The sequence below is a fragment of the Saimiri boliviensis genome, chromosome 2 (assembly GCF_048565385.1).
Source record: "Saimiri boliviensis isolate mSaiBol1 chromosome 2, mSaiBol1.pri, whole genome shotgun sequence".
Lineage (NCBI taxonomy): Eukaryota > Metazoa > Chordata > Mammalia > Primates > Cebidae > Saimiri > Saimiri boliviensis.
The window spans coordinates 4,503,766-4,517,617 of record NC_133450.1 but is presented as its reverse complement, the minus strand read 5'-3'; the positions used below and the strand labels follow the sequence as shown (position 1 = coordinate 4,517,617).

Sequence of the window (13,852 nt, the reverse complement as noted above, 5' to 3'; positions counted from 1 at the left end):
CCATCTCCCATCTCCCACCTTCTGGCCTTGGCAGATGCTGGGCCTCCCCCCGGCGTCTGTCGTTCCAGGCGTCCTCTGCACAGGCTGAGCTCAGTGCCACTCCACATATTTCCTTGTGCTGTGTTCCCACGCTGAAGACTTTTATCCCTCTCTTCCCCCGGCCAGACCTTCCTTCAGAACCTTTTTCTGGTTCTGCTTCCTTCAAGGAGGCTTTTCTGACCACCCGCGGGAATATTTCCTATAGCTGTCTTCTTGGGCAGTGCTGTAGTTCATACTGTCTTGTTTCATTGTTTAAATCATACCCAGGTGTGTGCTCCAACTGCTGGCCTGGGGTGCCATCATGTCTCTCTCCCACGTGTCCTCTGGTCCACACTGCGGGCACACGGAGGCTCTGTAGTCTGCAGAGCTGTCTCGGCCTCTGCAAGGGGCTGGGGAAGCTGTGTGAGGCAGAGAGGGGCTCATGACACAGACAGAGGTCATGTCTAATTTGGCATCGGTGACACCACCAGCCATGGGTGTGAACATTGGCGCAACTCTTTAGGAAAACAGTTCACCAATAATGAATGAGGTGTCCTAAAATACACGTCTTTGAACTCAGGGATTCCATTGTAGGTAGTTGCAGTAAGAAAGTAACTTGCAATGTGAAGATACATAGTAGAGAACATTCAATTCAGTGTTACTATAGGGGAAAATGGGAAGGGAGAAATCAGGGCACTTGGACCCGACAGAATATTCTGAAGTTACTAAAGTCACGGGTAACGAGAGTTTTTTGTGACTTTGGATATGCTTAGGTTTTACTGGTGAATGAAAAAGGCAGGATGCTAGACTCAACGCTGCATGTATTGCATGTGTGTATGTGTGTGCATATATGTGTGTGCGCGCGTGTATGTATGTGTGTGTGTGTGCATGTGTGTGCGTGTATGCGTGTGCTTGTGTGTCTGTGTGTGCATGTGCGTGTGTGTGTGCATGCGTGTGTCTGTGTGTGCGTGTGTGCGTGTCTGTCTCCTATCCTCTTGGAAATCGATGAGCTACGGGGGGGCGGGGGGCGGGCAGAGTCCAAACAGTTTGCCAATAATAAATGAAGAGAGGCAATTACGTACAAAACATACACAAAAACATCTAGGAAGAAACACGGTTCTGTGAATTGTCGTGTTTATCATGGAAACACAGAAGTTGTTTTCCTTCTTTCTATTTTTCTGTATTTTCCAAAATGTATTTATTATGTATGTGTTGCCTTTATTTATTTATTTAGAGACAGAGGCAGGCTGGAGCGTAGTGGCGGTATCTCAGCCCACTGCAAACTCCACCCCCTGGGTTCAAGCAATTCTCCTGTCTCAACCTCCTGAGTAGACGGAATTACCGGAGCCCACCACCACGCCTGGCTAATTTATATATATTTTTAGTAGAGATGGGGTTTCACCGTGTTGGCCAGGCTGGTCTCAAACTCCTGACCCCAGGTGATCCACCCACCTTGGCCTCCCAAAGTGCTAGGATTACAGGAGTGAGCCACTGCGCCCAGCCTATTTATTTATTTATTGAGACAGATCTCATTCTGTCACCCAGGCTGGAGCGCCGTGGCATGATCTTGGCTCATTGCAGCCTCCGCCTCCTGGGTTCAAGTGATTCTTGTGCCTCAACCTCCTGAGTAGCTGGAACTAGAGGGGCGTGCCACCATGCCTTGCTAATTTTTGTATTTTCAGTAGAGACGGTGTTTCACCATGTTGGCCCCACTGGTCTTGAACTCCTGACCTCAATTGATCTGCTTGCCTTGGCCTCCCAAAGTGCTGGGATTACAGGCATGAGCCACCATGCCCAGACAACTTGCTTTTGTAACTGGGAGAAACATTTGTGACAAATGTAGATACACACAACCAAGTATCTGACTATGTCTTGATTTGGGAGAACCTGTGGCCCCACCACCTGCTCTTGCCCTCTCCCTCCAGCTGTCCAAGCCTGGGGGACCCCCGGAGCAGCCCCTGTGGAATCAGTCCTTCCTCTTCCAAGGCCGAGATGGAGCTACCAGCTTCTCAGAAGACACAGCCCTGGTGTTGGAGTACTACCCCTCAGCTTCAAGTATGTGCCCCCTGCTGCCTTGCCAGGGCAGCCATGCCTCAGGAGACTTGTATTATGAAAGGGTGTTCAGACCACTCTCCCACAGGGATGGATGGTTCCCAGATGCCGAGGCAGCTTCTTAGTGCAGGCAGAGCAGAGCCTGGCTACATGACCTGTCCACAGGCCAGGACACGTGGGCCTGGCCCATCCTAGGTCTTAGCCCCATGCTTTGTTTTATTGCAGCCATCGGGATGGGGGCAGTCGAGCTGTCAGAACTCACAGAGAAGGGTGAGGGAGATGGGATTCAGAGACGTGCTGATCCACAGTCTTCTGCACTGTGGGATTAAGGCCCCCAAAAGCCAGAGACGAGGGTGATGCATGTAACTTCCCAGACACGCAGAATATGTTTAGAGTTGGCTTTGAGTTCACAAAGCCCCGAAGACGAGAAGAGGATGTATGTGCAGAGAAAGGCCAGGAGACAGGAAAGCAGGCGGCAGCAGTGGCGGGAGGCAGGAGGACCGGATGTCAGGTAGTAAAGGATGGGGCCCAGGTGGGGGCTGTGGCAGGAACCCCAGCTGATCCCTCCCCCGCAGTGAAAGGCAGCCAGCCGTGGACCCTCGCGCAGCCCCTGGGTATCTCCGTGTTGCCGCTAAGAAGCCGTCTGTACCGGAAGATGCTGACAGGGAAAGGCATGGATGGGCTTCGCGTGGAGCGGCTCCCCATCATGGTGAGCTCCCTGCCCTGGACTGGGCCCCCGGCACGCCCACCTGCCCCCACCCCGCCTCACCCGGCTCCACCTCGCCACACCTCCACAGGAGATTTTGGCTTCTCCAAAAGTTTCTATCAAGGCACCCACCAGGGAAGTCACCCAGTCTAGGAATGAGGAGCTCCCTGGAACCCCAGAAGCCGGTCTTGTCTTGCCTCTGGGGCTGTCATGAACCAAGCCAGAGAGATTGTCTCTGAGCAGCTTGAGAGAGAAGTCCAGGGACACCCTGCGGGACAGTGTAAGAGTTCAGGTTTCCAGCCGCCAGACCCACATTCAAATCCTGTCTTGGTCCCATCCTCACTGTGGAAATTCAGGCACATAACTTAACCACTCTGAACCTCAGAGTCCTCATCTAAAACAGGAACAGCATGCCAATTCCATAATCTCTGTGTATAACAAGAGAGTTCAGAGCTCAGGCTCTAGAGCCAGACTGTCTGGGCCCAAATTCTGGTTCCGGCACATACCAGCTAACATGGCCATGGGAAAACTACTTAAAGTTTCAATGCCTCAGTTTCCCTGCCTGTAAAATGGGTACATGGTAATAGTACTTCTCTCATAAGGTTGCTGTGAGATTTTGTGAGAAAACCGATGGAAAGCACTTAGAATAAGTTTTCAATAAGAGTTAATAATATTGTTACCGTCGCCGGGCGCAGTGGCTCAAGCCTGTAATCCCAGCACTTTGGGAGGCCGAGGCCGGTGGATCACGAGGTCAAGAGATAGAGACCATCCTGGTCAACATGGTGAAACCCCGTCTCTACTAAAAATACAAAAAATTAGCTGGGCATGGTGGCGCGTGCCTGTAATCCCAGCTACTCAGGAGGCCGAGGCAGGAGAATTGCCTGAACCCGGGAGGCGGAGGTTGCGGTGAGCTGAGATCGCGCCATTGCACTCCAGCCTGGGTAACAAGAGCGAAACTCCGTCACAAAAAAAAATAGATATATATTGTTACCGTCGTCACTGTCTACTCCTATGCCACCTTTTCCCCTAAAATACTCTGGCCATCCTGATATGATAGACCTCAGCAAATGAGAATCTCTCTGTCAGATGTGCCTGCTGGTGCCTAACGGGTCTCTAGAGGGGTTTAGAAGGGGAGATGTGGAGGTGGTTTGCGAGGGCAGAAGCAGGAGGCCAGCTCCCACCTCCCTCTCACCCTCCTGGGTGAGCCCCCAGGTGACACCTTCCGGAGAAATCCGGAACAGTAGGTGGCACAGAGGTGGAAGCTGTCCTAGGCAGCGTGGTCTGAGTGCTCCCTTCTCCCCAGGACACCAGCCTGAAAACTATCCGTGGCGAGGCCCCCGCAGTGGATCTTTCCTTCCAGCTGTTTTCCTCCGAGGTAAGGCTGTGGGCCGGGGGAGGGTCAGGGCCAGCAGACACATGTCAGTGAGGCCCAAGGTCCTTCACAACTGCGGGCCTTGTTCAGGGACTTCAGGGAGAATGGGACTACTGCTTTGGATGGAAACGTCTTAGGGTGATTTGAGACTCCAGAAAGACACAGAGCTGAGATTAGGAAGAAGAGAGTTGTGAGCAGAGGGCCACCCGGACCGGGGAGTCAGCCTCTGACCCAGTCCAAACCAAGTCTGGCTCACTGGGATCAAGGTTCTGCAAGCCTGCTGAACTAGGCTATCCGTTTTCTATTGCTTTAGAAGCAGCTAAGCCGCTTAAAGCAATGCCCATTTATTAGCTGACACGTCTATAGGTAGGTCCCGTGACACGAGGTGGCTGGAATCACGATGTTGGCAGGGTCGCCTTCCTTTCTTGGGGGTCTGGGGAGGAATCTGCGTCCAAGTTCATTCAGGTTGCTGCCATAATCCAGCTCCCTGCAGTGCCGGGCTCCCATCCTGGTGTCCTTGCAGGCCATCAGCTTGGGCAGCTCCTGAAGGATGCCCACATGCCCCTTCACAATGGCGCTGTTCATCTTAAGCCAGCAGGCACGTCCAGTCCCCTTCATGCTTCAAAACTCCCCCTTTTTTTTTTTTTTTTTTTTGAAACAGGGTTTTGCGCTTTTCACCAAGCTGGAGTACAGTGCTGCAATCTCAGCTCACCACAACCTCCGCCTCCTGGGTTCAAATGATTGTCCTGCCTCAGCCTCCTGAGTAGTTGGGATTACAAGCGCCTGCCACCACACCAGGCTAATTTTGTGTATTTTTAGTAGAGATGGGGTTTCACCATATTGGTCAGGCTGGTCTCGAACTCCTGACCTCAGGTGATCCACTTGCCTCAGGCTCCCAAAGTGCTGGGATTTACCATGCCCAACCCACGCTTCAAAGCTCTGACTTCCTCTCCTGTCAGTAGCCAGAGAAAACTTTTAGAGGTGCTTTTAGAGGGGCTGGGGTGATGAGGTCCGCCCACTCTAATCATCTCCCTATCTTAAAGTCAACCGTGCCGTATAACAAACATAATCCCAGGAGTGATCGATCATCATATTCACGGGTTCCAAGAGTGAGGTTGTGAAATCTTGGAGGCCAGTTTTTGGAATTCTGTTTACCACATCTGGCTTGGTCCAAATGGGAAGACACCCAGGGCTGAGCCCTGCCTGCTGGACGGGCCTCGATCCCTCTAGCTAGCTACTCCTGGTCTCTGAGCCCAGCTCTGCTCATCTGGCTGCAAAGCGCGTGCCAGACACCCGCTGGACTTTCCCCCTTCCTCTCAGTGGTGCTGGGACGTGGGTGCTTTAGAACTATGAACCCAGAATATGCTTGCAAGGACTAATGTCCACGCCAGCCCACTCCTGCCTTCTTCCCATGCAGGAAAAACATCCACTGGCTCTGGGGTAGGACTTGGCTCTGTGACCTCACTCATGAAGAACACAGGGAGTCCTACGGTGTGGGGTATAAGGAGTCTACCTGGGCTAGTACCATGCCAAAAGTGTCCTTACAAGGCCTCTGGAATGGGGCTGAGACCCCCATTGGCACTCCCTGCTGTAGGTGTTCAGAATTGCGCTCTGAAGGGTAGAAGCCAAAAACCCCAAGAAAGAGGGAGCAGAATCTTGGAGAAAAAGGTCACAAACTTCCCAGTTTGAAGCCCAACCCTCCAGGGCCTCTTCCCAGGGTCTAGCATCTGCCTGTGGCCACTGCCAGCCCCTCCCCACCTCCCTCTGCCTCCTGCCCCTTCCACTGGGGAGAAGGAGGGGTGGGCAGCCATGGACTTCATTGTGCTTTGCGCTCATACCTTCATTGGGCTTGGACATGGCTCTCTAGTGTCTGAGCCCTTTTGGCAACCTTCTCCCTAAGGGACGGCAGGATAGTGTTGAGAATTCGTGAACAGGTCAGATGGCGTTGCAGCTAAGTCTAAAGAGGCTCGTCCCCTTCTCCGTCCCTCATCACCACCTTCGATGCAATACCACCATGTGCATCCCAGGACTAAAAGGAGTGTCAGGTGCCCCTGGTCAGGGGACTGACGGCCTAGTGGGCCCAGGCAGGCAACAGGCAGGTGGGCAGGACAGTTCCCCAATTGCCCAGGGGCTGGGCACAAAGGTCTCCAGTAATGAATTATTCACGGGAGCTGTGCTAAGTGCAGAATTAATCCCTTCCCTTCCAGCTGGCGGCCTCACTAAATTATCCCTCCAAGTCATGCGGGAAAATGCTGCCGAATTCATTTAGCTACTGAGTGTTTTGATCTGGGCCTTGTGACTTTAGCATCTCCTTCCCCCAACCCCCTCCCCCTGGAGGCGGGTAAAAAACCTTTTAGTAATGGATTTCTGAGAAGAAAGGAAAAGAAAGGGGATCCAGATTGGGTGTGTACCAGGAAAATAGTACGAGCAGAAATTCAGATTCTGCAGCCAAGAATAATTCTCTCTCTCTCTCTCTCACACACTCTCTCTCTCTCTCTCTCTCTCTCTCTCTCTCTCTCTCTCTCTCTCTCTTCATATACGCTCTCACCAATCCCATGTGAATATCTACACACACACCGTCACAGACACACAGATGTGATGCTCATACCTTGGCAAGAAGGAGGCACACACTTAATGCATATATGCATGCTCTTACACATGCGATGCAAACTGACACAGACATGTTCACACCCGCAGTGGCATGCACAGAAGCTCCATCTCCTTATAGTGGAACTATTTCTTGGTGAACTCTTAGAGAATTGGCCGATAACTGACTCCCTTTGATTCTAGAATCTTGAAGACCAATTTAGGAGCCTGAGTGTAAAGTGCTAATGTGGCCGAATCACCATGAAGTGCTTGCAGCCACAGCTCGCATGCAGTTATTCTTTTATTCTATGTTTATTTGATGCGGAGTCACCGCAGGTCAGGTACTATACAAGGCAAGAGGCAGAATTTTGGCAGCCACTGTGGATTGAAAGGGGGAGAAGGAGGGGTGGGCAGCCATGGACCTCATTCTGCTTTGCGCTCATACCTTCATTGGGCTTGGACATGGCTCTCTAGTGTCTGAGCCCTTTTGGCAAGCTTCTCCCTAAGGGATGGCAGGATAGTGTTGAGAATTCGTGAACAGGTCAGATGGCGTTGTAGCTAAGTCTAAAGGGGCCCATCCCCTTCTCCGTCCCTCATCACCACCTTCACTGCAATCCCATCATTGTTCTCTACGCAACTGCACACGTTTATGAAGCACCCCCTATGAAGCAATTGCTGTTCTGGATTTTAGGAATCTTACATTGAAGAAAAAGAACAAAAATATCTTTACGATGGCCCTGTCTTCATAAAGCTTGCACTCTTAGCAGGGAGTATGGGAACAGACAATAAACAAACAATTCATAAGCAGACATCAGCTAATGAGAAGAGGCCCGAGGACACTCAAACAAGGTGACATGATAGGGAGTCCTTGGAGGGGCTGTTTGGACTCTGCCTGGTAGCTGAGTACAGTTATGAGCTAGCTGCTGTAACAGAGATCAGGTTCCTGCCACCTTATTTTTCACCTAAGGTGTTGCCTGTGACTTCATCATGGAAGGCACCTGGCGTTCATCTCTGCGTCCTAGCTTCTGGGAAGGCAGCAGCAGGGCTGGGGCCATCAACTCCTCCACTGTTTAAATCAAATATTGCGGCCGGGCGCGGTGGCTCAAGCCTGTAATCCCAGCACTTTGGGAGGCCGAGGCGGGTGGATCACGAGGTCGAGAGATCGAGACCATCCTGGTCAACATGGTGAAACCCCGTCTCTACTAAAAATACAAAAAATTAGCTGGGCATGGTGGCGTGTGCCTGTAATCCCAGCTACTCAGGAGGCTGAGGCAGGAGAATTGCTTGAACCCAGGAGGCGGAGGTTGCGGTGAGCCGAGATCGCGCCATTGCACTCCAGCCTGGGTAACAAGAGCGAAACTCCGTCTCAAAAAAAAAAAAAAAAAAAAAAAAAAAAAAAATAAATCAAATATTGCATAATGGGTCCAGAAGCCACCACCTGACACCTGGTGGTCTTAGAGTCCTGTGGACACTCCAGCTGCAGAGGCTTGTGATAGGGGCTCTCAGGCCCCTCGTCCGTGTGGTCAACAACTCCATCCCTGGGGCAGCTCCTTGCACATGGTCAGACGTGGTCAGTGCTCTCACAGAGCAGAAATGCCTCAGGAGAAATGAACGTGCATGCCCTATTTGAGCACAGCCCCAGCCTGAGGACACAGGCTCTTTGCCGTGAGCCTCCATGTCCTGGAGTGTCGGGCACAGGCTGTCCTGGATAATTGGACATTTTGGTGAACACAGCCTCCCAGCACCCACCACTTCCACATCACCCATTCTCAGAGCTCTCAGAACCAGAGTGGAGAAATCTGCAAACAGGCAGAGACAGCAGAGGTCTCTCTCAACAACCCACCCTGGACAGCAGTCTCCTCGGCAGCACGTGGTCATGCCAGCCTCTCCTCCTGCACAGCCATGACGGAGAGCTGGCTAGCTCCAGAAGCAGGTCTTCCCATGGCTGACTGATAGAAATGCCCACCCTACATTGAGCTCAGCCTGCCTCCTTGGGCCCTGCTTCTGCCCCAGGCTTCTGGCTCTGCCCCCGAGGCTGCAGGGCATCCCCAGCCAGCCTCCTACATAGATCACATAGTCAACCAGCACTTCGGTGGGCAGACTAGATAACAAAGCCTGCAGTCTCAGTGAATGGCAAGAGATGGTGGTCTCTGGTTTGGGATATTGCACTTGAAGATGGTTTGTTGGTGATGGGTACTTTTTTTTTTTCTTTTTTTGAGACAGAGTTTCACTCTTGTTGCCCAGGCTGGAGTGCAATGGTGCGATCTCGGCTCACCGCAACCTCTGCCTCCTAGGTTCAAGCGATTCTCCTGCCTCAGCCTCCCAAATAGCTGGGATTACAGGCATAAGCCACCATACCTGGCTAATTTTGTATTTTTAATAGAGACGGGGTTTCTCTATGTTGGTCAGGTTGGTCTTGAACTCCCAACCTCAGGTGATCTGCCCACCTCAGCCTCCCAAATTGCTGGGATTACAGGTGTGCACCACCACACCCAGCCAGATGGGTTCATTTTTTACCCTCTGGTGGGACTTCTCTATAGTCATTTGCTGCCCAGAGTGGTCTGCCTTAAGATGGTTTGTGTATGTAGGTGAGTACATATATGAACACACACACAGATTACATAAAAACTAGAGAAAAACATGTACACTCATATACAAAACCATCTACACAGAAAACTTCCCTTTATTGCACATTCAGTGGGGGTTAGCCTTTGAGGTCCATTAGGCTCTAAAAATTCATGAGCCTGGCCGGGCACGGTGGCTCCAGCCTGTAATCCCAACACTTTAGGAGGCCGAGGCAGGTGGATCACGAGGTCAGGAGTTTGAGACCAGCCTGGCCAACATGGTGAAAACCTGTCTCTCCCAAAAAATACAAACATTAGCTGGGCCTAGTGGAGGGCACCCATAATCCCAGCTACTTGGGAGGCTGAGGCAGGATAATCACTTGAACCCAGGAGGTGGAGGTTGCAGTGAGCCACTACACTCCAGCCTGGACAACAGAGCAAGACTCCGTCTCAAAACAAACAAACAAAAATGCATAAGCCTATGGCTACTCCGCATACACAGACACATAAACCTTTGGCCTCCTCCATTGCCCCTCTGATCTCAGCCTCTTCTCTTTGAAGAGCGCAATGCGGTCCCCGGGGAGCCTACACTTCCCCAGGCAAAGCAGCTTGGCTGTCTTAATGAACTAGTTTCGAGATCCCACTGCATCCTGGGTGCCCTCCAGTTTGCAGCCAGCCTCTTTGAAGTGAGGCCCACACTGAGCAGATTTTCTAGGCTGATCGTGTGGATTGGAGCCTCGCGTGCACACAGTAGGTGCTCATTGCATCAGTTCCTACCTCTGCCTGCAAATGCACCTCCCCACGAGGTGGGACAAGTTCATACCGTCATCTGGGTGCACAGCAACATCTCCCCTCTTGAGTTTAAGATTTGGGATTCATCACCTTGCCCAGATGGGGCACCAGGCAGAAGTAGGGCCTCCCAGATGGGTGGCCACACCCTCCTCAGCCCACAGCCCCCAGAGATGCTGGGAGGTCCTGAAACCCACTGGATTCCTGGGACTATAGAGAGGGTGCATTTGAGGAGAGGTGGCAGTGGCACCTGCTGCCATCACTGAGGGCAGGGGCAGCTGCCATGGTCCCATCTGACCTTCCTCCTCCCTCTTCCCCTCACAGGGAGGGGGTGGGGCAAGTCTTTGATGCCACCTACTCTGGTGGTTTCTTTTCAAACCAGTTACAAAGATCTCTCTGGAGACCAGCCCAGAGTGGGGACAAGTGGCCACTTAGCAAATACAGAAGAGCAGGCAGGGGGACAGGCAGCATCATGCTGGCTTTTGAAAAATTTTTATGGATTTTTTTGTAAGCCACACATGACACCCCTGGGCTGGTCCTTAGAGAAACCCCAGCACAAACCTGCCTCTATTTCCTCCCCAAGCACGGTGGCCTGGATGGGCCAGTGCCCAGGACAGCACAGCAGTCTCCTCCACTGGTTCTGCCCTCTGGAAGCCTCTGTTCCCACCCCCAAGACTCCATCTCTGAAAACACTACCATAAGGATGGATGCAGAGAGAGAGACCCTTTCCCTGCCACCATGCCACACCATCCCTGACTGCACTCCCTCCCAGACCCAGAGCCTCTGCCCGCTTGTTCTCTGACTGCTGCAGGAGGTAGAGGAGACAGAGCCACCTCTTTCCCACAGGTGCGCTTTCCCTCACCTGCTCAGATTCTAAGTCCACTATACAGCTCTTCTCATCCCATCCAAAGGAAGCTTAGACCTGGGTGCGGTGGCTCACATCTATAATCCCAGCAGTTTGAGAGGCCAAGGTGGGCCAATCACCTGAAGGTAGGAGTTTGAGACTAGCCTGACCAACGTGGAGAAAACTCTGTCTCTACAAAAAAAAAAATACAAAAATTAGCAGGGCATGGTCTTGGGAGCCTATAATCCCAGCTACTGAGAGGCGGAGTTTGCAGTGAGCCAAGATCGAGCCACTGCACTCCAGCCTGGGCGACAGAGGGAGACTCTGTCTCAGGGAAAAAAAAAAAAAAAAAAGCAAAGGAAGCTTAGGATGGGGCGGGAGAGACATGAGAGTCTGGGCTTTCACAAGACCAACCTGGCCCCAAGGTCACAGACTCTCAGTCTTGGGGCAGGGCTGGCCATCCCACCTTAGAAGGCTACCTGCTCTCCACAATGCTCGAATGCCCCCAAAGTGCTCCATGCCTTGGGGACAATATTGTTTTCCCTTGGCGATCATGTGACTCCCATGCTCCCCACTTTAGAGAGAAGGAGCTGAACAGTCCCTCCAGAACACACACAGAGGATTTGACAGACTCTACTTGGTCACTTCCCATGACAGGGAGCTCATTACCACCCAGGAAGCCCTCTCCATCCTCTCTGCTGGCTCCCTTGTAAACATCCTTCTGTTTCTCTTCAGTTTCCTCCCTCTGGCCCTCCCTTTTCCTCCCAGAGGCCAGCTCCAGAGAAGACAGGGCCCAGGACCATGTCAGCCCTGCTGACATTTGGCAACTACTTATGGCATCTCCAGCCTGAAGCCAGTCTCCTTCCTCTTCCTCTTTGTAGCACTTGGTTTCTGATTCTCGTCCTGCTGGTTGTCTTCTCTTGAAAACACTCCTCTTAAAGTGTCCTCCAAAACTGTGGGGGGGACAATCAGCATTAGAGGTAGAGTAGGACCCTCACTCCCTCTCTCTGAATACCTTCTCCCCTTTGGTGCAGCTGAAGCCTAGCTCTGGCTCTGTTTTAGTACTTATCAAAGCAGTGAGGGTCGGTTTAGAGCCAGAGTCCGACTCTGGTACATCAGCAGGCAGCCTGCCAACGTTTTGCCTCCCTGCTGTTCTATTCTGAACTTAGACAGGGTTTCTCTCCCTTGTGGTATTTCACCTTTTTCATCTCAGCCCATCTTCTAAGCTTCAGATCACTCTGGACCCTGGTTTTATCATGCAATACAATGACAGTCCCACCTGTACCCACAACCCCAAGCTCCAGGTCACCTGTGGAGGTGGCCAGGATGCTTTAAGTGCTGCAGTGTCCACCTCGTAAGCCCATAGACATGGGCTTGAATCTGGATCTTCCATTTGATCTTAGACATCCTGAATTTCACTTCTCTTCCCTAAAAGGGGATTGTGCCAGGCGTGGTGGCTCACGCCTGTAATTCCAGCACTTTGGGAGACTGAGGTGGGTGGATAACCTGAGATCAGGAGTTCAAGACCAGACTGACCAACATGAGAAACCCTGTCTCTACTAAATATACAAAATCAGCCAGGCGTGGTGGCAAATGCCTGTAATCCCAAGCTACTTGGGAGGCTGAGGCAGGAGAATCACTTGAACCCGGGAGATGGAGGTTGTAGTGAGCTGAGATCGCACCATTGCACTCCAGCCTGGGCAACAAGAGTGCAACTCCATCTTAAAAAAGTGTGTGTGGGGGGGTGTGAATTGTAATCCCTACCAGCCAGGAACATAGTGAAGATTGAATGAGGAAGCATGTGCCAGTGCCTAGCACAGTGTCCTGTAGATCCTTGCTAAAGGGATCTCTTAGTGTCATTCACCCAAGTTGCTGACAAACATGCTGAACTCATCAGGGATGAGGACAGGTCTCCTGGGGGAGGGGAGATGGTAGAGCCTGCAAACCCATCACTCGGCACCCGCCCCTCATGACAGCTGCTCCACCAGCTTTGCATCCATAAGGACATCAGGAGGCCTTGTCAAGTGCTGAAGATAAACATCGCCAGCACCACATTTGGTCTCGCTGCAATTTTCCAAGAATAAAGAAATGGGGGAAGAGACAGACAATCATCTCTCCAGAGGCCAGATTTGCTGAAGCCCTCAATGTACCCTGCCTTGAGTTGGGGGCTGTGGGGCCTAGAAGCTCCCAGGCCAGAGTGGGAAGGGCTGGACCGAGAGACATACTGCTTCCAATTGCTAATAATTCGGAAGACCTGCTTTAGCTCATCTCAAATGCCTCACCAGGCTGGGCGTAGCGGCTCACGCCTGTAATCCACCCAACACTTTGGGAGGCCAAGACGGCAGATCACTTAAGTTCAGGAGTTCGAAACCAGCCTGGGCAACATGGCAAAACCCCATCTCCACGAAAAATACAAAAATTAGCCGGACATGGTGGTGCACACCTGTAGTCATAGCTACTTGGGGGGCTGAGGCAGGAGGATTACTTAAATCTAGAAGGTTGAGGCTGCAATGAGCTGAGATGGTGCCACTACACTCCAGCCTGGGCAACAGAGTAAGACTCTGACTCAATTTATTTATTTTTTAAAATGACCCACCAAACACATAACCCTGTGTTGCCTTGAGAATGTGAGCCTGCAACTCCCAGCTGCAGACGGAGTGTCCCAAGTCAGGATGCAGAGATGACTGATGAAACTAGACATTGGCCACTCCCTTCCCTTGCTCCGCTCTCCATGTGAGCCCAGTGCATAACTGGTAGATTGAAGGTGGAGGGAAGAAATAGAGAGAGACATGGCAGAAGCTTCTAGACAAAACTTCTCAGAAAATGGGAGTTGGTCTTGGGATTCCCCGCTTTGTAAAGCCCAAACACCTTAGCATAAACCTCCCTGCAGTCCCTTCAGCCAAACCAGATGTACCTCTGGC

At 51.9% G+C, this 13,852-nt stretch overlaps 1 protein-coding gene across 5 annotated transcripts in view; it reads left to right on the top strand.

The window, feature by feature from the left end:
* CCDC33 (coiled-coil domain containing 33) overlaps positions 1–13,852 on the top strand; it is a 123,518-nt gene that overhangs the window by 58,799 nt on the left and 50,867 nt on the right. For all 5 annotated transcript variants that reach the window (XM_074392676.1, XM_010332049.3, XM_074392674.1 and 2 more), the window contains 3 exons: positions 1,944–2,073; positions 2,646–2,779; positions 4,080–4,151. In XM_074392676.1, the coding sequence (XP_074248777.1) occupies positions 1,944–2,073; positions 2,646–2,779; positions 4,080–4,151 (336 nt within the window). The remainder of the gene's footprint in view (positions 1–1,943; positions 2,074–2,645; positions 2,780–4,079; positions 4,152–13,852) is intronic.